The sequence below is a fragment of the Dama dama genome, chromosome 27, assembly GCF_033118175.1.
Source record: "Dama dama isolate Ldn47 chromosome 27, ASM3311817v1, whole genome shotgun sequence".
In the NCBI taxonomy this organism is placed as follows: domain Eukaryota; kingdom Metazoa; phylum Chordata; class Mammalia; order Artiodactyla; family Cervidae; genus Dama; species Dama dama.
The window spans coordinates 61,240,631-61,265,842 of NC_083707.1; the positions used below are offsets into that span (position 1 = coordinate 61,240,631).

At 39.3% G+C, this 25,212-nt stretch overlaps 1 protein-coding gene across 1 annotated transcript in view; it reads right to left on the reverse strand.

Annotated features, from left to right (window-relative positions):
• Positions 1–1,814: 1,814 nt before the first annotated feature.
• The window catches only part of VPS4B (vacuolar protein sorting 4 homolog B), a 28,761-nt gene continuing 5,363 nt past the window's right edge, over positions 1,815–25,212 (reverse strand). Inside the window, exons 2-11 of the mRNA XM_061131234.1 lie at positions 20,180–20,291; positions 18,810–18,966; positions 16,260–16,327; positions 11,564–11,683; positions 9,059–9,215; positions 8,394–8,542; positions 7,931–8,012; positions 7,346–7,565; positions 4,832–4,972; positions 1,815–3,344 (exon numbers count right to left, since the gene is read on the reverse strand). Of these exons, the coding sequence (XP_060987217.1) occupies positions 3,243–3,344; positions 4,832–4,972; positions 7,346–7,565; positions 7,931–8,012; positions 8,394–8,542; positions 9,059–9,215; positions 11,564–11,683; positions 16,260–16,327; positions 18,810–18,966; positions 20,180–20,291 (1,308 nt within the window). The 3' untranslated portion in view covers positions 1,815–3,242. The remainder of the gene's footprint in view (positions 3,345–4,831; positions 4,973–7,345; positions 7,566–7,930; positions 8,013–8,393; positions 8,543–9,058; positions 9,216–11,563; positions 11,684–16,259; positions 16,328–18,809; positions 18,967–20,179; positions 20,292–25,212) is intronic.

Consider the following 25,212-nt stretch of genomic DNA (forward strand, 5'->3'; position numbering starts at 1 on the left):
TGGCAAGAACTACAGAGGAAAATAAAGCAGGGGTGGGGTATTGTTTTCATTTCAGTTTCTAATTGTGGCTACAATATAGAAATACAATTTTTACTTACTAACCTGTATCTTCTAATCTCGTTAAATTCAGATTCTAAGTTTGTTACTTTGGATTTTCTACATACAGAATCATGTCACCTGAGGATGACAATTGAGTTTCTTCCTTTTTAACCCCTAAACATCTATTTTCCCTACAACTGGGTAGAATCTCCTGCACGGAACTGAAAATGAGCGGTGGCAACAGGCACCTGACGTCTTCTTCCTGACATCTGGGAGTCAAGTTTTCCATAGTTCACGATAAAGTATGGTATTCGTTAGCTTTTGTTTCTTGGTAGATGTTCTTTAGTAAATTAAGACGTTCTCTTCAACCCCTAGTTTATAAAGTTTAAAAGAAATCACAAACGGTGCTGGAATTTTATTAAATGCTTTTTGCGACTCTTCAAAGACATAACTTTTCTCTCTTATTTCTGTAAATGTGTAAACACAAACTTTTCAATTTTAAACTGCGGTGCTTGTGCTGCACCCCATACATGGAAACTTGCTGGATTCTGCGGTGGAGACCACTGCCGCCGCGACAGGCTTCAAGCTGCCCAGGCAGTGACCACAGGCAGTCAGGAATAAGAAAACCTGGTTCTTGGGGCCAAGAGGAGCCAGCTCTGGCACACACCTCTCATTTCAGCTCCAAGAACCAAGACTGACATTCACCACCACGCAGGAGGCCAGCAGGGACAAAGCAACTTCAAATTCTCTTTTATGGAAAGGCTCACAGATAATCTAGGAAGTTGATAAATATGCATATAACTCCCTTAATTTTTTCAAGCCTTTATTAAGTACATAATAAACAGTGTCAAGCACCACGCTACTGCAAAGGAAAGTCGGCTTTACTTGTTGGCTCAGAAGAAGACTTGAGAGTCCCTTGGATAGCAAGGAGACCCAACGAGTCCATCCTAAAGGAGACCAACCCTGAATGTTCATTGGAAGGACTGATGCTGAAGCTCCAATACTTGGCCACCTGATGGGAAGAGCCAACTCATTGAAAAAGACCCTGATGCTGGGAAAGACTGAGGCGGGAGGAAAAGGGGACGACAGAGGATAAGGTGGTTGGATGGCGTCACCGACTCAACGGACATGAGTTTGAGCAAGCTCTGGGAGATGGTGAAGGACAAGGAAGCTGCACTCCATGGGTTGAGAAGAGTTGGACACGACTGAGCAACTCAACAACAGCAAAAATCATAATGGTCAACACCCAGGCAGAGAGAGTCTGAACATTCATTCAGCTTCCTCCTGAGTACTTATCTGCCCATAAAGAGCACATGGAAATAGTCTATGTTCCACCCTTCTAGAATAAATTTAAAATCACTAGATTCTAGAACAGTTTTAAAACCAGAAATGTGGAAAATGGCTAAAAGTGCCATAGATACTGAGGTATGGTTTTCAGAGCGCACAGAATTAAGTGGTAAAGATCCACTGGTCATTATTGCTCTGCTTACACACTGCTTGGTGTATTGAAGTAAAACACTTACTCAGAACAAATTTTGGACTCACAAAGAATTCTGGATTCAATTATTGTATCATTTATAATAATATAGTTATGTTAATTCTCTTAATGACAAGATTTTAATAGCAATACTGTATGATTCTGAGGCGGCTAAAGTAGAATTTTCATGGATACATCCTTAATGAATAATTTTTAATGATCTCTTTGTATCTAATCAATTTAGATAATATTTTCTCCTATACAGAAGATCCCGAAATAAAGAAGCATACACAGAAAATAGCCAACAGTAGGTTATATCAATTTACTTCATGTAAGAACAGCGTATTTTGGGCCTATGATTTCCATTTAATATCAACAAAAACAATCTGTACAGAAAACCCCAAGGCAACCATATAGCATAATATGTAAAATGTGCAAATAGACTTTAAAATGCAAGTTATTCTATAGCATTTGCAAGGCAGAACTTTATAGTAAATTAAGGAACGCTACCTCATTCTAGCCGACTTAATAATACTCTGCAAGGAGAGGCCACTGCAAATGTACAAGGCACAACTTAGTGTTGGTGCTCAGGTGTGTAACACACCCCTCAGATTATTTACTTGAGGGCATTAAAACAACGTAAAATCATGTTTGCATTTTATTATTTAAGGAGACTACAAGCTCATTTCTAAAGCTTCATGAAACATTACACTGATAACATATGTGTGGTCAGGACAAGCTGCTCCCTGAACTTAAAAGGTCAAAGACAAGACTCTAGGTTTCCTATATTTAAAAAATTTATATATATATATACACACACACCCCGATATCACAGACAAGAAACTTTCCATAATCCAAAGGGAGGCCGTTTGTTCCTTTAAGTAAAGGTTCCCATACAGTATTTCATGACAGAATTATTTAAAAAGTACATGTTTATTCACCACCTGTTTTGGTCAATCTTGCTACAAAAAGACATTGAAAGACACAATTTTCTTCTTCAAAATAAAGACAATGCCGAACTGAGAGAGTCATTCTCTAAAGATTGCACAGTGAAAGGTATTACTTAGGTAAATATAAAAAAGCCTGCAGCTTTTATAGAAACTATTTAAATCTACATGGAGAGAAAAAGTCAACCTATCGAAAATCAATCAGACCCTTGGCTACAACACAGTTAAGAACCTTTGAAGCCTGATCACATGCTCTCTGCTGTTTTACTGCCCATCCCTGAGAGTAAAGCATTTAACATTTTTTTAGTAAAGCAAATAAATCTTACTTTGACAAGAATGATGCTTAAGATTTTTTTTTTTCAAAATATGAAATAAGCCCCATTTCATTTTAGTTGGGGAAAAAAAAAGAATGCTCTTTGCAAAGACCACTCTTCCTAACAATTTAAAATATTTGTATGTCAATCAATTTTAATTTTCTTTTTACTGGGTAATTTCTATTTTTCTGCTATTTATATATCACTCATTTTGTTTTTTTCCCTGTTTTTGTATATCATTCATTTTCTTATGGCCCATTACTTTATAATTTTTGTTAACAGGAGGATTTAATTGGAAATGGAGCAAAAGTACAAATAAAACTTAAAGGAATGCTGAAGTGAGATCTCTATTCTCCTGTGGTAAATGAGTTTTATCAGAAATAATCTGACTGCCATCCAGGAAAAGCAAAACTGCCTATGAAAGAGAGAACACACATGGTAAACGTCTTCCTTGCTGTCTTTGGTCTAGCCTTCTTGGCCAAAATCTTCTGTAAACTTCTTTAGCTTCAACAAGTCGTGTTCATTGACTGTGGGCTTTGTGCTGGACAGTGACCGTAACATGTCCGACTGTCAGGAAAAAGAACAGGGGAGGATTAGTCATTGATTTAATTGAATAAAAAACATTTCATTATCAGCATTATTATTACTGACTTTCACCTAAGGTTAAATCTGAAAATCTGCATTGTGTCACAGACTACTGATGATAAACTCTCTTTGTTTTCCTAAAAGACAACTTTGACTATGTTATTCCTTTGCTTATAAACTTTCAGTTGCTTGCCCCGTCCTGATCATAACCTTCAAAGGCTCCTTGGCACCCAAGAAGTACAGTCCTCTTTGCCCAAGGACCAAGGCCTCCAGAATTAAACCCCGATCCTCTCTCTGGCTGTATGTTTACTTTTTAAGAAAGCAGCTGTCAAAATGCAACTCAGAAGGGATATATTCATTCATGTATGTGAAACAGAATAATACCATTTAATCAAAACCAACTTATCAAAAAGCTTAACTATTAGCTAAAATCATAATCAAAATGGTAAGAAATTATACCAATATAAAACATTTATTAAAAGATTAACTTTTAGGCCACGTCTCCTGTAAAATAGTATGGAAAAATGATCAAAAGAACGAAAAAAAAATAAAGGATTTCTAAATAATTTCTCAGATAAGCAGTGGTTAATTAACACATAATTATTTCTATATGTTTACAGATATATTATATACCTATACATACAAGCTTATATACATATATGTCTATATATCTGGATCTACATATCATGTGAAAGTTACTGTTAATTTTGACATATAGATTTGAAAAATCTTTAGGTAAGAGAGGATTTTTAAAACTGAATGTTCATATTGGCTATACCCCAATACGAAATAAAAAGTTTAAAGTTTAGGGAAAAAACCTGAACGCTCATAATAAATACGTATCTTTTCTCTCTCTGTTGGCGGCCTGCTGTGTGGGATTTTAGTTTCCTCACCAGGGATCACACCTGTGCCCCCTGCAGTCTTACGGATTATTTTATTTCCTTAATAGCAACTATAGAAATGCAATATTTTAAGAATATTTTAATTCCTTCAATATAAACTATAGAAATGTAATTTCTTATAATAAAAATTTTGTTTTCAGAGCTTTCAAAAAAGTACTGCATTATTTAAACTTTCTATGATGCCTTGAGAAGTAAAACAGAAAAACACTGCGATGAATACTATGATTCATATAATAGTGTTTCTGGATATTTTACTAAATCAGAGATTCAGGGAAAAAAATTTTCACAATATTACTGTAAAACCTATGTCAGAAACCCGTATGTTTTAAAAAACAGCTTATTCACTTATAATTAAAATTTCCTTGAAGCTCAAGAAAACATTTAAAGATACTTATTTTTGATACTTTATATTCAATTAATCTCTATAACCTTAGAAGTATTACTATTAAACATGTCTGACCATACTAACATTTTTAAACTAAATTTTATAAAACTGAAAATTTTATCTGACAAATTATAAAATATAATGTTTAAAAAAATTTTTTAAAAGCAAACAAAATGTCAAACCATGCAAACAACTGGCTCCAAAAGTTTATCCCCAGGGACATCCATCCACGTCATCTCAATGGCACCAGGGTCGCCCGGAGAGCAGGGCGTTAGCAGGTCATCTACTATGTTGTTAGGATCAGCTCGTGAAGGTCCGCGAACCTGCAATAAACAGTCATTTGAGATATTTATTTGAAAAATTTGAATAAATATTAAGATTTAGACCATTATCAGGAAATCTGAACATGTACTATTATCATGTTTTATTAAAATGCTTAGTTCTGAAAATAAACAGAATATACAACAAAAAGTACAATTATCTCCAGGTGATGGGGTAGATTGTGTTTGATTTTAATGTTTTTCTTGATGATTTTCTATATTTGAAGTTCCCTACAACAAATTACTTACATGATCAAAGGGAGAAAATAAGTTAAAAATTCCCTGTGCCTAAAAATACCTTTTTTCTTTTCTAATGGCTATTAAGTGGTAATAATCCTAGACACCAAGAACAGACCTGCATTAACACACTGCTATATTTAAAACAGATAACCAACAAGGACCTATCCTATAACACAGGGAACTCTGTTCAGTATTCTGTAGTAACCAAAATGGGAAAAGCATTTGAAAAAGAATGGATATATGTGTATGTATAACTGAATTACTTTGCTGTACTCTGAAACTAACACGACATTGTTAAGCAACTATACCCGAATGTATCAATAAAATAAAAATTAATAAAAAATAGACCTACATAAAAATTCCTTTAAGTTACTCTATTTTCCATAGTAAGAAATTTCTGTGATCTTTGGGAGGTTTATTATTGTGAAATTACTGTCTCTCCAACAAAAACTCCTTCAAATATAAGTACAAAATTAAATGCTGAGTATAATTTCAGTGCTAGCTGAACTTGTAACTCATAACTGATTTAAAGAATTTTTGTAATATCCAGAAAAAGAACCTCTGTGACAGTTACATATAATTTTCAGCTTGCAACACACAGGTATCAAGTCAGGGGCTGCTTCATCTTTTGCACTTGTTTCAAATGACTGGTCTTAAATACAGTCTTAGGATTAGGGTGAGGGCAGAGAAATAAACATTTTCACTTTACTTGTTATATATTTTATTGTCTGTCTTCTCTCACAAAAATTTCAGTGGCAGGGATGTTTGTGTCTTTTGACCACTGTACTTTCTGACTTACGTCTGGGTCCAGATTAGTGCTGATACATTTAATAAACAGAATCACAGGCAAACTTGTTCTTACTAATCGAAAAGTGGAAGAGAAGATGGAGCCATAGAGATCTACTGGACTGGGGATACACAAGGCCTGATGTTGAGAGATCTGGCTGCCTCACCGTTATCCTCCTAACAAGGGCCTGGCTTTAGGGTTGTATAAGCTGCCCCCAACAGTAATACAGAAAACTGACTGGAAAGTTCTTAGCAGGGAAGGACTGAGCTCCTTCTAAATGGCAAAGAGAATGTAAGGAGAAACAATGGCTGTGGCATAAAACTTGGTCCCGAGCTAACTGTGTTTCCCTCAGTAATGAAATGATGGAAGAAGAGATGAGTAACATCTACTGGATTGCTCAGGTACCATGACCGCTGCTTTATGAATCTTCCTCTTTTCATTCTCATACGAGTATTTCAGAGCAGTGTTACCATCCTTACTTAAGAGATGATAAAAAAAATGAGACTTAAAAAGTTAACATAATTTGGTCAAGTAGATAAAATAAGTAAATTGTGGAATCAGGCTTCAAATTCAGGTTTTAATTCAAGCTCCTCATTTTTTAAAAGAAATTATTTACCGTGGTAACACATGGTATACAACAGACATACTACATGGTAATACAACAGACACACATGTTTATCAGAGTCGTGACATATTAGTTTGTCATATGATGGATTAGGTTTGCTGACAGTGTTTTGGGATTTTCACATCTACGTTCATGAACATATTGGCGATTGCTGTTCTCAGCAAGAGTGTACGTCCAAATCACCTAGTAAATTAAAATTAAATTGTCTCCCAAGACTGCACGGAGAAGGAAATGGCAGCCCACTCCAGTGTTCTTGCCTGGAGAATCCCAGGGACGGGGGAGCGTGGTGGGCTGCCGTCTATGGGGTCACACAGAGTTGGACACGACTGAAGTGACTTAGCAGCAGCAGCGGCAAGTCTGCACAAAATTCCCTCTAAAGCCATATATGCTTACGTCACTCATGAGACCAAGCAGTGTGCGGAGGAGCAGGAGAGGAGACGGGTTAAGACTTCAGTGCCGAGCATGTGAATTAATGTAAACAATATTTAGCTAGCATTATTTTCCTTTGATAAGGAGGTGTAAATGTATGGGTAACATGCTTCCAAAGCACTGCGCACAAAGTAGGGAGAATTTACTTCAGTGGAACGGACACACGTCTATTATGTAAATCCACTTATTTATTACACAAAACTGAAACCTCCCTAAAATTCTTGAAAGACAAGTCAACGGTGGTCCCAAAACTTGATTTTAAAAATGTACGAAAAGACAGATAAACGTTCCTTACCTTTTTAAAATGAGTAGCTGACTGTACTTTCCTAACTGGCTGCATAAGTGCGTCCCGTACAATGATACTTATGTCTGCCCCTGAATAACCCTCAGTTTTCTTTCCAAGGTCCCGGAAGTCTGCTTCTGTCAGACTGTTCTGAGTGGCCCCCAAGTGCAGTTTAAACATTGCTGCTCGGGCATGGGCCTCAGGCAAAGGAATATAAATTCGTTTCTCAAACCTTAAAGTCAAAGAAAAATTACATCAAGAATATCACCATATGATAATATTTATTTTCTACTAAAAATTACTTTTCTAAGAACTAAGCAAGACATTTAGATATTCTCTTTTAACTAAGCTGAATACATTTAATGGGCCCATATCCACCATAATTAAACATATATATTTAGGGTAACAAAGGGAAAATACCCAGAACACATTAACAACAAATGCCCGCCTCTCCTGTCCAAGTCAGGGATCAGCAGGGTTCAAGCACACTGAAAAACATTCTAAAGTCATCAGATGCCTCCTCTCTAGACAGAATGGGAATTAATATTAACGCATTATACTGTAATTAGGAATAAGGTATTTCCTGTATTGTCATACCTTCGCCTAATGGCAGAATCCAGAACCCAGGGTATGTTTGTAGCTCCCAGAACCAAAATTCCATCATTGTCCACGCCAACCCCTACAGCAAAATAGACGCAGCTTCACGTCATTTGTCATTTCAGTGTTCTTTAAACCTCATCTGTATCTTCTCTTATGAATGTGGTATTTCTTTGTTAAAAATGCCTCCCCTTGAGAAGTCTCTCACTGAAAAAACTATATTTAACCATATTTCATACTACTAGAATATGATGTAAATATTCCCATCAGTAGAATCTCCTAAACTGTGGGAAAATACTATGAATATTCTTTTCAAAATATTTCTCAAAAGATATGAATTTGAAGTCTACTTTTTCCTTCTGTTGATATCGTTTCTGGTATAACTGAATATATAAATAAGTCTCTTCACTACTTATACCGAGATGATTACAACTGGGCAGAAATTAAATCAATTGAGCACTACCTTGCATCTGAACTAGAAATTCTGTCTTAATTCTTCTTGCAGCTTCACTTTCATTTTCACTTCTTGAACCACACAGAGAATCGATTTCATCAATGAAGATAATCGAAGGTTTATTCTCTCTGGCAAGTTGGAATAAGTTCTTAACTAGCCTAAAAACAAATTAAAAGTTTCAATTTCTAAAAATTAGCCAATGACACATGACAATGAAAACATTAAAATAAAACAATGAATCAATAGGAACTATAATAGATTAAAAAACCTATGATATTTTGATCTAGAAAATAAGACTACTACATCTGGATAACTCATTTTATGATTTACTAAACCATGCTGCTCATGTCCGACTCTTTGTAACCCCATGGACTGTAGCCCATCAGGCTCCTCTGTCCATGGGATTTTTCAGGCAAGAATATTGGAGGGGGTTGTCATTCCCTTCTCCATATGTGTGTCATATATGCTAAACCATACATGAGTCACATATGCTATCTTTTCCCTATGAAATAAATTTTGAACTAGGGAACAGTTTGACAGAGAAATGAACACCAGCTGTGCTACAGCACTTTTTGGAATGCCTATTAACGATGTAAGAAACCTACTACTTTATAGACTGATATAATGACTACCGGGTAAAGAAAAACTTACAAAAAAATCAATTTACTACTTACTTTTCACTTTCACCCAGCCACTTAGAAACAAGGTCAGAGGAAGATATTGAGAAAAACGTTGAGTTGTTTGCTTCTGTGGCTACAGCTTTGGCTAAATAGGATTTTCCTGTTCCAGGTGGCCCAAATAACAGGATTCCCCTCCAAGGCGTTCTCTTGCCTAAAATGTGCATTAAAAACCAACATGAGAACTTCAAGACTGTTAACTTCGTCACCGACAGTGAAGAATACCATGAAGAGGTTTCCACTCTAAAGCTGGCAGGAGGATGAAACACAATTTAAATAAAACAATCTAAGGTAAATATGTCTCAAGTGTACTTTATTTCCTTTTTAGAGACCACTTTGTCAAAACGGTATTTATACAGCTATAATCCTCCTAACAGGCAGTTCCTCCGCATGCTCACTCATTTGACGACTAGGCACTGAAACCACAGTGTGCAAACGGAGAATTACGGTACAAGGGTCTCTGACCTCCAAGGCCTTCCAGTCCATTAAAGGGGAAAGAATTCAGTTAAAAGGTACTTGCTGATCACCCACTATGTGCACTGTGCAAATTCAGAATATGGTAGGAGAAACTATACCCACAGGGGAAAGGCAGCTGAAGTATTTCCTTTAATTTTGATAACATTTGGAGGGGTGAGACTAACACAGTTTGGATGACTCGTGAAGTTACACTCAATTCCTGATTCTGTAGGAAGCACAGGTTATTACTACAGGTGGCAGATTTCCATTCTGATGACTGAAGAACAATAAAGGCACTCCACCTTAGATTCTAGTTTTGCCAAAATATAACAACAAGTGAACAAAATCAGTTTTTTGAACCTCAATTCTACTGATGAGAAATTATAATATTGCCTTAAATAAACCAGGCTGGGTTACAACTGGCAATAAAATATCAAATACACATTTAAAACAAAACACAACAACTATTAGGTGTAAACTGTGGGTGGAAACAAGGTATCTGTAAAAGGATGATATGCAGATGACAGATGACATGATGTTTGTTGTTAGGAAAGCCTCAACTTTTACTTGAATTCTATTTGCCTAGTTTAAATGTCTGCAACTGTAAGTCAGTGTCCCCTTAAGTGTGGTCCATATACCACCGGTGGCAGATTAAATGCTTTTAGGTGGTATACAAACACTTTCCATTCAAATAATTTTAAAAATGTATTCTATGAAAACACTACTCATCCACAGAGACACAAAGACATCTTTTATTGCTTTAAAAAACTTTTGTGGCCACATGGCACAACGTATGGGCTCTCAACTCCCCAACCACTGACCAAACCTGCGGCCCCTGCACTGGAAGCGTGGCATCTTAGCCACTGGACCGCCAGGGAAGTACCCCCAAATAATTATTCTGTAGTAGAGTTAAGTAAAAACAAACGAAATGATGTGGGCAAAACAAGCTGTGACTTAGAAGTCAGGAGAGAGATTCCCTCTCTCGAGGGACGACACAGGGAGGGATTTCTAAGCTCCTCACATTGATTTCTCATCGGGGGGATGATTACAGCCGGTGATAATTTATGAAGCTGAATGCACATGGGTTCCTGCATGTCTTTGTATATTTATACTCCAGTTTAATAAGTTTCTCTAAAAGTGATTTAAAGAAGAAAATTTAAAAAATAATAGTACACTTATATGGAAAAATTCATGAAGATGACATATAGGACTCATGTTTGGGAAACACTGGTATAATAACATAAGTTCAGTTGCATTTTTGTACCCTTATAGGATTCTGATGACAACTTTTACAGTTAGTTTCATATTCCTGAAGTGAGGTTCTGAGTCGAAGCTCAAAGCTGGGTAGACAGCGGGCTCTTGCTCCTCACCGCTGCTCTAAAGGACACTGCTGTCTGGACCTGCTCAGTTTGAGGCCGGTATCCCAGATTTGCTCTCTACATAAACCAGCTTGTTTTTAAAAGGAAAAACCTCTTGTTTCACTGTTAAGACTGTGGGTATAGCCGCATCACGAACACAGGCTATGGGTCACAAAAGGGACAACCTGAAGGATGGCTCAGCACAGAGAAACCACCCACTGCTGGAGCTGTAACTTCAACTCGACCCAGACGGTGGGCTGGCAGCATTCTCCCTGTGGTGATCATGGGCTGCCAGAGCACACGCGCTTCATCTGAAACTGTTACGTAACTGGATACCTACTATGTAACTTGCTTTTTGATATTTACAATACAGGTGGACATTCTTTCACGTCAATTATAATAAAGACGGTACATTACACTCTAGTGAGTGCACAGTACTCCACTGTATGTCCCTGGTTTCCCTGACGCCCTGCTGCTTGACACTTAGGTTGTTCTGAAATATATATATATATTACAAATACGTATACGCATTTGAAGTAAGTATCTGTGTAAGTGTATACCACTGCCTTATAACAGGATTTAAAGTAACAATTTACGATACAGTGACAAGGGATCACAATACTTTACCTCAGTCATCAGTGTGTTTTTTAAAAAATCATCAAAAAAAATTATTTACAAGCCATCTCACCTGTAAAGAGATGAGGAAACTTGATAGGCAATATCACGGCCTCTTTCAGAGCTTCTTTAGCTCCTTCCAGACCAGCAACATCACTCCACTTCACATTGGGTCGCTCCATAACAATGGCACCTACAGAAAATTAAATCGTCTTTCAGTCAAAGAGGGCTATTCCATCAAATTTAGATAACATGAAATAATGAAATTAAAGAAATGCCTTATAAATTTGTCTGGAAAAGTTCTATGTATTAAAGACAGTTCTAGAAGGGTGTGACAAGGAAGTGGTTGTTAGGGGGCAGTGAGGAGGAGTCGGGCCTGGGGTAGGTAGCTGGATAATCCAGCATAAAGTCATTTAACTGTTCTCTCTCCACTACCTCACTGTGAAACAGAAATAGCATCATTGGGCCAGACTACTAAAGACAGGTGAGTGTAAAGATCAAATGACGTAATAAATATCAGAGTGCCTGGAAAAGCACCAAACATTACATAAAGTATTTATGATGTTTGACCACACTGTTCTGGAATATCTCTTATTTCTCCTTTTAACCAAAAGAATCAGTGATCTAATGCTCCCCTTAACCACAGAAATAAAACACATCTAACCACTTTACCTGAAGACAGACAGGCAGAGAGATGGACGGACAGAGAGAGGGGAAGCGGAGGGTGAGAAGGGGATGATGGAGAGAGGGGGTGTGCTCCTACAGACCTGCGGTATTTCCCAGGATTTGCCAGTTTCATTCGACTTCTAAATAGATCTATTTACAGTTTCTGTTCATTAACAAAGTTATTTAAATGATTTAGATTTTGAACACAACATATTCAAAAGTCATAGCAAACTACCACAGTAAGAACAACTAAAAATCAGTAACAGTCCACGAACATTTCTTTTACTGTAGCTTACTGCTGGATCTTTCTACAAATCTTTTATCAAAAGCTTTCCCAATCTTCTAGTCTATAGAAACGGCTCAACTACCAACCACGAAGTAGCCTGTTCTAAGACGATGTGTAATTGTTTTAAGTGTAACATCACCACTTACACAGTCTACTCATTACCTATGATATTACTTTACAGGTATTTTTTTTTGCTTTGAAAAGTCATCTGTTATTTTAATAATGCTTATTCTTGGCAACTTCCCTAAATTATGGAACTCTTTAGCTATACATTAACATGAAATAAAACTATGAATTCTTTTTGCATTCTGAAAGTTCAGACTATGTATAAACTAAGGTAAAAATTTACCTGCCTCCTGAGAAATCTGTATGCAGGTTAAGAAACAACAGTTAGAACTGGACATGGAACAACAGACTGGTTCCAAATCGGGAACAGAGTACGTCAAGGCTGTATAATGTCACCCTGCTTGTTTAACTTATATGCAGAGTACATCATGCGAAACGCTGGGCTGGAAGAAGCACAAGCTGGAATCAAGATTGCTGGGAGAAATATCAATAACCTCACATATGCAGATGACACCACCCTTATGGCAGAAAGTGAAGAAAAACTTAAAAGCCTCTTGATGAAAGTGAAAGAGGAGGGTGAAAAAGTTGGCTTAAAGCTCAACATTTAGAAAACTAAGATCATGGCATCTGGTCCCATCACCTCATGGGAAATAGATGGGGAGACAGTGGAAACAGTGTCAGACTTTATTTTTTTGGCTCCAAAATCACTGCAGATGGTGATTGCAGTCATGAAAGTAAAAGATGCTTGCTCCTTGGAAGAAAAGCTATGACCAACCTAGACAGCATATTAAAAAGCAGAGACATTACTTTGCCAAAAAAGGTCCGTCTAGTCAAGGCTATGGTTTTTCCAAGAGTCATGTATGGATGTGAGAGTTGGAATATAAAGAAAGCTGAGCACCAAAGAATTGATGCTTTTGAACTTGTTGGAGAAGACTCTTCAGAGTCTCTTGGACTGCAAAGAGATCCAACCAGTCCATCCTAAAGGAAATCAGTCCTGAATATTCATTGGAAGGACTGACGCTGAAGCTGAAACTCCAATACTCTGGCCACCTGATGCAAAGAACTGACTCACTGGAAAAGACCCTGATGCTGGGAAAGATTGAAGGCGGGAGAAGGGGATGGCAGAGGATGCGATGGTCGGATGGCATCACTGACTCAATGGACATGAGTTTGAGTAAACTCCAGGAGTTGGTGATGAACAGGGAGGCCTGGCATGCTGGAGTCCATGGGGTCCCAAATAAGTCAGACATGACTGAGCGACTCGACTGAACTGAAGGGAAAACCCAATTCACTTTTTCTTTTCTATGTTCCATTCTGATTAGTAACCCTACATGAGAAAAACATTATGTCATCTGACAGGATTTTGTGTCTATTAAACAAAAGTAGATTTATACATAAGCATTATCTCGTCAACTAAAATGTTTTGTTATGAATTTTCTAAGTATGTCATAATTTATCTTCACATTTAACTAATACTTTTCTCCTTAAAGTTTAAACTAGGTGACTTTGGAATGTTCAGTGATAAAAGAACATCTAGATAAAAGTAATGTTAATTACTAGACATGGATTAATGATTTTTAAAATTAAAAGGGAAGGATTATTAGGAAATAAAAGCCAAACAATCTGACTGTTGCCAACTGAATGACTGTGCCCAGTCTTTGGTGTCGTGTATCACACTGACATGCCCTGTAAGCGTGTGCTCAGTCGCTCAGTCACGTCCAGCTGTCTGTAAGCTCCTGGAATGTAGCCCACCAGGCTCCTCTGTTCATGGAATTTTCCAGGTAAGAATACTGGAGTGGGTTGCCATTTCCTCCTCCAGATATTAAGATGTTATTTAACCTCAAAGTCACTGAATATCAAAATTAACAGAGGACTCAAATCATTAATTTTGATAATTAAATATTACACTTAATATCATAACCTAAAAAAGAAGTAAAAGATTTGGAAAACTATTTCAGGAAAAGTGAGAAAAGATTAAAAAAAAGGATTATATACAATGAAATCCATCAGCAAACCATGAAACTAAAAGATGGGGGAAAAACGACTCTCGAAGAAAAGCTAGGACTCTCTTCATATTGTATTTCATCCTGAAATTCCAAATAAATTTTCTTGTTTAAATGTTTTAAGCATCTGTATTTTTATACATCCCTGGGCCTTATCATCACTAATAGGAAATGTAGAAAAAAAATTCCTTATTAAAAACTGGGTTGTATCTTTTCCAAAATTAAAGATATTAAAAATTCCAATTTTTCCTTCAGTGGGGCAGAGCCAGAGAGACGGGGAACAAAACCGAAAGTATGGAGAGAAAAAGGCTTTCTGCCTTACCAGGGAAACAAAGCCACTTGGCATGGCCCACTGTGTTGCCCTAAAAGGCTGACCGAGGAGGAAGCGCCCACGTGCTCTGAGGCAGTGGGAACTCGAGTTACGGCCCTTGGACTACACCCACCACTGACGTTCTTGGCACATGAAAACATCTTCGTTAACTGTCGGGTTTCCAAAATATTATCCTTATAGGATTCCCCCATCCATCCTGGTGGGGTCGGTGAGACGGAAATAGTAACAAAATGAAAAGACTAGAACAGCAAGGTTAATGGTCTGTCCAAGCTAGGAACGTCCACCAGTCACTGAGGCTGGCCCTGTGCGACGGCTATCCTTTCTAGATACAACGTGTTCTGCCTGGCAAGATTCAAATGAATAAAATCCAGGCTACCAGTGACTGAGCATAAAATTCAACTTGAAAAACCATTTGTTAATACATCAAAGAACAATCAAATCTCAGTAATTAAAGAAGTCAGTAATTAATGAGATGCCTTTTTAGATACACAGAGCTACTATTTACTCTGACTGCTAAGTCGCTTCAGTCAAGTCCGACTCTTTGCAACCCCATGAACTGTAGCCCACCAGGCTCCTCTGTCCACGGGATTCTCTAGGCAAGCATACTGGAGCAGGCAGCCATTCCCTTCTCCAGGGACTACTTAGTGAATCCCTAGTATTTGTCAGGTGTAATGCTAGGTAGTTTTCACTGTCATTAACCTTTTCAGAGCCCTGAAAGCATTTTTAACTTGCATTTTAGAGTTGGGGGTCTCAGGCTCAGAGACATCAAGGACCTTGGCCCAAATCAGAAAGACTTCCGCCCAGCACAGCCTGCAGTGGAATCCAGATGTGAACGGAGCCACATTCTACAACCTCTCCATCATCCCATTCCCTACAGCAGAGATAAAGGGCTTTTACAGTGTGGAAGGTGTGAAAATTAAAGGGGAAAGAGCAATGTAAATAGGAACACTGAAACAGGGTTAAAAAGTATGAGGAAGAGCAGGTAGGAAGATGAAATAAACAAAATCAGTGGACTAGTGACAGCAACAGCAATAAAAGCCAAGTGTGAGTCTTAATTCATCCTGTTCCTCTGACAGGAAATTCCAATACCATCAGATTTCATAGTATGTTAACAGTGTAACTGCTACACTCTCTAAAACGGGGCAAATAAGACAAAATGAAAGAGTAAACTTTTCAAGGCAGATATAACATGAAACAATATTTTTACTGCCTAGGATAAAAATCAGTCAATCTGAGAACCTATCGAGAAAATCTTATAAAAAACGGTCTCAAACAAAGCCAGCACGTGATCACTGGGAACCAAAGCCAGTTCTTGAGCCTCATTTAAGTACAGGTGGGAAAGAAAACTAATTCAAACAGACAGTTCACTATGAGGTTTCAAAAAATAAGTAAATTTAAAAATGAAATCTAAAGCAACCTTGAAGTTGATTCTGCAGTTTCTTTTTTTCAGGATCATCAGATTCTCCTTCCCCATCACTGTCATTCCTAATAAAAAGAATTTAATATATTCAAACGGTCACTCATTGCTATCAAAATAAGGCAAAAAAAATGAAGGAAAAGAACATCTGTAATGAAAGTGGCAAAATAAGACATTCACTAAAAGTTTAGCTCATTTTATTACTTTTAAGAATATACTAGACAAAATAGGAAGCAGGCATTTGTTGTTGTTTAGTTGTGGTGTCATCTCTGACTCTTTGCAACCCCATGGACTGCAGCCCACCAGGCCCCTCTGTCCATGGGATTCTCCAGGCAAGAACACTGCAGTGGGTGGCCATTCCCTTCTCCAGGGGATCTTCCCAACCCAGGGATGAACATGCAATGGCAGGAAGCCGGCCTATTACATGGAATCATGAACAGAAAATGGAGAAAAAGACCAGAATGAAGGCAGGAACTAGCTCCAAATTCCTGTGACATACCTATGCATGTATTAACCCATAAATGCATGACCCATACCTCATTCCACAAAAGATTTAAGATGAATTACAAGAGTGTTGTAAACAACAACTAAAAAAATCAGGACCAGGCAAACAATATATTAGACCAAGAAGCCATAACTAGCAGGGAAAAAACCCAGAATACTATTTAAGGTACAAAGATCGATACCCTTAGTCTGGGGGCTCCAAAGGATGGATGGAACTTCTGATGAAAATGAACCGACCCCGAAGAACACGGAGCTCAGTCAAGACATTTCATATCCAGGGATTTATTCTGAGGACATAATTTAAGAGTTCAGGGATTTGACTGCAAGGATAATCATGCCCATGTTGTTGACAATGGGGAAAAAAATTAGCAATAATGTGCACTGAACTATAAGGATTAGCATATGATAGAACACACTGCAATCTTTAAAGCAAAAAACATGCCTTTAAGACACATTTTTACAATATTTAAAAAATGTCATTACATAAAAACTTGATAGGTTTCATCTCAAAATGGGACCACTTGATTCTCACAGGATGGTCGGGTTACTTAGGGATGAGGGAGAGACTCCAAACTGACTCACCTTGACTTAGAGTTGGGGGGTCTACCAACTCTCTAACCTCTTTCTGCCACGCTTTCTTGTACAATAGACTGTACTTGCTTAAAGAAAACCTGCCATTCCTAGGCCCCTAGCCACATGGAATCCAAACTTGTCTCCCTGGCCCTCGGGTTCTGTCAGGGAAGGCGCTGCAGGTCTCCCAAAGTCGGCTTTATGACACTGTGCTTCTACAAAAGACCTCCATCAGTACCTGTTTTCACTAACTGCAAGACAGCCAGAGAGGATTACTGCTTTTACGAGGAAAGGCAAACAGCAAAAGCAGCCTTCAGCGCGGGCTCTGCAGCGAGCTCCTCCAGAGGCAGCGCGACCCTGCGCAGCGAGCGCGCCCTCCGGGACACGCACCCACCTCTCCGCCCCGAGCGCCGCAGCGGGCACCCGGGCGTGCGCCTCCGTGCTCGCTCTCCGTGCATTCTGTACCTCTGTTACCAGGAAGTAATGGCTTCTCTGCTTTACCCCGCTTCAGTTTAAAGCGGGTCCTGCCGTCCGCTACAGAAGCAGGGCATCACCTCAGCAGGGACACCACAGGCGTGACCAGGAGGGCCTCAGCCCGCAGGGGAGAGGGCACTTCTGCTGCCAAGGTGGCCTCGGTGAGGTCTGAGGGTCCACGGACCCGAGGTCAACTGATCCTTCCCAGCAGTTTCATTTCAACTTACAAGACATGCCCTGATTTTCACATAAGAAAACCAGTGAAGTTCAACTGATTCTGAAACTTGGTAAGCTATGAGGTCAGCGAGGGTCTCATTTTTGTCCTGCCAACGCTAGAGCCGTGAGAAGATAAGTATTCTCAGGATGTCACAGGAGCTCCTGGTTTTCTGACCATGTCTTGAACAGAGAATATAAAAACCCCGAGCCTACTAAAAGTTTCTTCAAACTCTCCCACGCAGTCCAAAGGAGCCTGTCAACTCTTAGATCTTGAACTTGCCTACGGGAGCAGCCACGGGCCCCCGTGGCTCTCTGAGGGCCCTGTGCCTGGGGACCACAGGGATGATCTCAGAAGCCTGCACTCCACTCCTACAATTTTAAGCCTCATCACACGAAGGCCAGAGGGAAAGGACTAAGCAGCATTCCTGCCAAGTGCTTTTTCCGCTACCAGCCAGTCAAGGAGGCGATTTGATGGGTATCAGCTCCTGAGCTTGGCAAACTAGGGGTTCAAAAACTTTTTTCTGTAAAGAATCAGACTGTCGGTATTTCAGGCTGTGGGCCACACAGTCCTTTGTCACAAAATCAGCTTTGCAGGTCTGGCACAAAAGGAGCCACATACAGGGAACTGAAGGGAGGAGGCCGTATCCCCATACGACGTTAGTTACGAAAGCAGGCGGTGGTTCAGATTTGGCCCAGGAGTCGTCCTGTTCTAATGCCTACAGTTTCAACAAAAGAAACCTCCTTCAAAAACTCCTGCACTCTTGTGATTCGCTCTGAGGCGCATACCCCTTCTCGTCGGTGGGGGCCGGCTGCCCCTCCTTCACCGGCTTCTGGGGCTTCTTCTCTCTCTTCTTCAGGTACTCCTTCAGCTTCTCTGCTCTGTCAAGATACTCCGTACACTTCGCCCTGATACTTTGCTTGGCTTTATCACCTTGTGCTTCATCTAGTGAAGGGAAATGCGAGAGATTTTTTCCTTTAGTATTCTTTACAGACAGGTTTAAACTCTTAGACACAGCTTCAAACAAGACAATTTATTTTGGAGGAGAGAGAAAGATCATCTCTGGTTCATCGTAATCAGATGATGATCTTTCCGATCCTTCCTCCGGCAGGGTTTAACAGTGAGTATGAGTCAGAAAGAGTTCTGAGCAAGACACTAGTATACTTTAGGTTCACGTTAAAGAATAAGCAGAAATCCTGTAATATCCTGTGGGACTCATATTCTTCCCTTACATTCTTTGCAGATAGTTGAAAGCTGCTTATCTCACACAAAACCAATTATAAGACAAACAAAAGTAAAGCAATATTAACCATTCTTGCTAATGCCTACGTAAGCTTTATTTCAGAATAAAAAAAGTGACAGAAATCCCAGATATTATGTATACCACCAATACAGTAATTTTATCACATAAAGGCCCCAGTGAGGGCTGTTTGAAAGGAGACTTCGGCAATACATGCAGTTCAAGGGATTAGCCCTATCTATCTTATCAGGTTATGACTCATTCTTACTTTCACTTTAATTTGACTGAAAACCCTCAGAATTAAAGAGGGAAGCTCAGAAGAAAATCCTTAATTACCCAACTGCTAAAATTTTTATTTAAAACAGTAACAGACAGAAAGACACTTTTTTAACGTCTTATTTCACATATGTTCAGCATTAGTTTTAAGAGGCTTTTCTTTATCCGTTTCTTCCTTACTGCTGTATCCCACTGTCTAGAACAGTGCAGGGGGGTGGGGTGGGGCGGTGTTAACACGGAACACAAATTTGAACACACACAAATAAAATGTCTCCCAACCTCTTTTTAAAACATTATTTTCAAAGAGACGTTTAGAAAATGAGTAAGTCCAGATTACAGATCTGGGTACATTACCAGTAAAATAAAAAACCTTTTTTTCACTGGCTAGATGGCATTTTAACATGTTTAGGTGCACAAAGTAATAAGCACGACAGCTGCACACACGTGCTGGCTGAGGACTTGGGAACTACTAAGGAGCTAGTGGGGCCTTTTTGCAAATTGGTGTTTTATAATCTTCTAGGATTGTATTTCAATATTTATAATGAAATAGGATAATCTTTTCTATTTCTTGGAATAGAAATGAATAGAATAGTGTTTTCTCTTCTGTTGTTTCTAAAGTAACGAAACAAACGATGACCTTACATTTAACCACATGGAGAAAATACTGTACAGCATGCTGGTAGAGTTGAAGGGCTTCCTCGTAGTTCCCGGCCTTGTCCTCCTGGGCCGCTTTGCTGGCGAGGTCTATGGCTTTCTGTTCGAAGGGAGGCAAACCACACCATCAAAGTCAAAGCACAGGATAACTCTGAGTCAATATCCATATTGAAAGCTTTCTTTAAAAATAAAAGCAACTTTAAAACAAATCTTTTTTTCTCTAAATCACAACTGCATTACATTATAAATGTAACTATTTATAAAATACAAATTACATCTGTTACATAGGTAAACGCTATCTGAACACCACTTTAACCTAGTACCAATCACTGAGTCTCACATAATTTTTCACTCAACAAAAGTCAAGCTCAGGGCTAGTAAGGAAAAATTGAGTAAGATGAAAATTCAACTTAAAAACACTGACAGAAATTCTCAAAAATCAAATGCTCTTATGTCTAAAGCATATGACAGTAGTAAAATTTAAATGGGGGTAAAAGCCCTTCAGAACCAACAGAGCAATGAAATAACAAGAGTCTGAAAAATACCCAAATCTTTTAACTCCGTAATTAACTAAAAGGTTCACTGAGCAAAGAGTAACCAGAGAAGTCTTAAAAAATAAAATAAGACCTGGAAACTTCAAAAATTCTATAATGAAACGTGCAACCTTGTGTAGAATTAAAAAAAACAAAAACAAAAAACAAAAAAACAACTACCGCAATTAGATCCACACAAATACGTCTAACTGAACTTTGACAAGGACACAGAAAGGCAGGTTAAGGGTAGAGACAGGCCTCAGAACTGGCTCCAGAGCAACTGAACACCCATGAGCCAAAATAAAAAAAGAGAGAAGGAGAAATCGCAAACCAAACCCTGCATTTTGCACAAAAACTAACTCAAAATGGATCATGGACTTAAACCATAAAATCTTTAAACAAAACAAAGCATATTTTCACCATCGAGGTCTAGGTAAAGGGTTCTTAGACTTGACACCAAAACACAATATATGAAAAGAAAAAAATAAAAACAGCACGATACTGGCATAAAAACAGACACACAGATCAATGGACCAGAAGAAAGAGACCAGGAATAAACCAAAAATTAATTTACCGTAAAGGAGCAAAACATGTATGGGAGGGAAAGAATAGCCTCTCCAATAAATGGTGCTGGGAAAACTGGATAGTCATATGCAAAAAAATGAAAATAAGGATTATCTTACACCATATACAGATATTAACTCAAAATGGATTAAAGATCTGAACATGAGATCTAAAACCTTAAAACTCCCAGAAGAAAACACAAGTGAGAAGCTCCCTGACACTGGTCTTGGTGACAATATTTTGGATTTGACACCATAAAGGCAACAAAAGCAAAAATAAATAAGTGTGACTACATCAAACAAAATAAACTCTGCACAGCAAAGGAGATGATCAACAGAAGAAAAAGGTAAGCAACGCAAAGGGAGAAAATGCTTACAAACCACCCGTATCTGGTAAGGGGTTAATGCCAAGAAAACAAATCCATAGCAAAAATCAAAACAACTTGCTCAAAAAAACAGGCAGAGGATCTGAACAAACATTCTTCCAAAGAAGACATACAGATGGCCAACAGGTAGATGAAAAGGTGCTCAAGAGCAGCAATCGTCAGGGAAATGCAGATCAAAACAACGACATGTCACCTCACACCCATCCAAATGGTTATTACCATATAACTCTTACCACAAGGAAAAAATTCTGCAACTCTGCGTGCTGACAGATGTTAACTAAGCTTACTGTGGGCATCGTCTCACAGCGTATACAAACAGTGAACCACGCTGCACACCCAACACTAATATGTCATGGATCAATTACACCTCAAAGTGGGGGAGAAATGATAAACTGTGCCTCGTCAAAAACCTTTGGTTTCCAAAATATCCTACTAAAAGGATGAAAAGACTAGTTACAGACTGGGAGATGTTTGCAAACCACATATTAGGGAAAGGACTAGTACTTAGAATATAGAAAGAACTCTCAGAAACCAACAGTTTAAAAACAACTGAAGTAGAAGATAAGCTAAAGACATAAATAGACATTTCACTAAAGAGGATACACAGATGGCAAGTAAGCATATGAAAAGACGCTCAACACCACTAGCCGTTAGGGAAATGCAAAGTAAACGCCACAGAGAGACATCACAGAACACGGGTCAGCGTGGCTAGAATAAAAAACGGTGACACCACCCGATGGTAATGAGGATGCAGAGAGCTGAATCACTAATACACTGCTGGGACGTAAAACGGTAGTTATTCTGGGAAACAGGTTTTTTTTTTTTTTTAACAAATCTAAATAGGTAACTACCATATGAACCAGAAACTGCACTTTTGGGTGTTTATCCCAGAGAAGAGACTATGTTAACACAAAAAACTGTACTTGAACATTCTGATGTCCTTCAAAGGCTGCATGGCTAAACTCTGGTACGCCCACAGCAGGGAATACTATTCAGTAAAAAAAGGAATGAACTACTGATATACACAGCTTGGATGAACCTCAGAAGTATGCTAAGTGAAAAGAACCAATCCTGAAAGGTTACCTACTGCACAATTCCATTCATATAACCTCAAATGACAAAAGCCAGAGGTAAAGAACAGGTAAGCATCATCAGGAGATAGGGATGCAGGGGGAGGGAGAGAGAAGGGACTGTGGTTATAAAAGGGCAGCAAGAGAGACCCCTGTGGACAGAACTCTTCTGTGTCACGACTGTGGGGGGCATTCAAGAATTAACTTGTGTGACAGAACTTTGACAGACAGACAGACAAAGGAAAGAAAACTGGGGAAATCTGAGTCACACAGGGCATGTACCAAGATCAACATCCGGGTCGTGACACTCTACCACACGAGGTGCTGCCACTGGGAACACAGGGGGACGGCTGCACAGGCTCCCTTACTCCTCACAACTGCATGTGGGTCTGTGATCATCTCAGAGTAAGATTTTCACTAAAAAAGCGATCTTAATATTCTAAAATATGCACACACATACAAATAAAGAACAAGCATGGTTACTGAAACATTCTGCCTGGACTAATTTAGGTAGTAAAACTGTATTCAACAGAAATAAGAGCCAGCAGGAAAAAGTAATCATGGTCATGCTATACCAAAAATAAGCACACAATTAAGAAATTATTCATATAATACAAAAACAAATCATATGCTATAAATAGTATATTTGGAAGCAGTTGCTCATGGACTGCACATAAATGGGATAAATGGGAGGAATAGGCCTTCCAGCTGCTGTAGGAGGGAAGAAAAATAAATGGTGTGTTTTAGAGTTGATCAAACATAGCACTACATGCTTCAAAGTTCAAATTGTTGAACTCAAACCTTAATTTGCAAGTGGTCAGCCTAGCAGGATATAAAGTGTGGACGCATCAGTCAGCCCTCTTTTAGGAACCAAAATGACACCAGTTTAAACCTGTATAGTCAGTACCTAATAAACTAGTTCCATACATGGTAACTTTTTCTGATGAGGGACACCTCTGTATTTGCACCGTCCAGTACAGGAGCACATAGCTCTTGAAACTTTTGGCTAGTGTGACTGAAAAGTGAGTTTTACATTTTATTTAAATGACATGTAGATTGCCACAGGTAGCTGCCACACTGGCCGGCAAGCATTTCACCTCTAATCAAAGATGAGGGTTTGAGGCCACGCCTTTGTTTCTCGCCTGCGCTTTGCGTTACGTTATGCGTTACGATCTAACGCCGCCACCCTAGGTCTCCTCTAGCTGTTGTCAAACTTCCTGCCTGGCCTCCTCCTGGCGGTCAGCCCCTCTACACGTGGTGCTCAAGTCCACATAGCAGCAGGGTGGGGCACCCTTTGACGGTTTCCCCTGCAGACAGTCATTCCCCAGTGCCCAGGTGTGATCTAAGCGGGCCTGGCTCTGTCTGGGTCTCAACTGAAACCCTGTGGTCCCCGGGCACCCAGGTCCATCTGCTGAGGATGCTCTTCCCTCCGATCATAGTTCAAATACCAGTTCTCAGAGAAAGTGCAAGTCGCTCAATTGTGTCTGACTCTTTGAGACCTTATGGACTATACAGGCCATGGAATTCTCCAAGCCAGAATACTGGAGTGGGCAGCCTGTCCCTTCTCTAGGGGATCTTCCCAACCCAGGGATCAAACCCAGGTCTCCCGCATCGCAGGCGGATTCTTTACCAGCTGAGCCACCAGGGAAGCCCATCCTCAGGGAGGCTCCATTCAAAGGCTGATTCCCTGTTTAAAAGGCTGCGTCCCATCCTCGCCCTTAGCTCTCCACCTGCTCTGGACTTATTTCATCACACCCAGCACACTCACTCACTGACCACCTCCTTCCATACAGAGAACCTGCACCAGGACGGGGGCTTCCACCTCTGTCATCTGTGACAACTTCTCTCCACCAGATATTTCTGTGTGCCTGCAATCAACCCTCCATGGCAACCCACTTCAGTATTCTTGCCTGGAAAATTCATGGATGGAGCAGCCTGGTGGGCTACAGTCCATGAGGTAGCAAAGAGTCGGACACGACTGAGCGACTTCACTTTCAGAGAGCCCTGATGCTAACACCCGCTTCAGCCTGGTTGTCTCTCTGCTACTGTTTAGAACCCAAACTTCACCAAAGCAGCCTCTACTCTCTGCAGTCCCTCTTTTCTACATACCCGTCAGCTATCGGCCTGGGCTCCTGCCCTTTATCTTATTGCTAAAACTGCTCATGTCAAGGTTCTCTGTGATGCCAGATCCAAAGGCCCGCCCTGTCTTCACCGTGATCCCTCGAAGATGTTTTACAAAAGAATATTACACTATCCTCCCACCTCTCTGACAGATCCTGCTCATTTGCAGATTCTTCTTGTAACCGACACTGAAAGATATTCAGGTTCCTCTGGGCTTGGGTGGAGCTTCTGCTTACTGCCTCCCTAGGTGAGCTGTTCTTAATGATTAAAACTGATTTTCTTTAGGCTGGTGATTCCCAAATTAATTCAATTTGAAAATACATCACTCTTCTGTTAAAAATGCTTCTA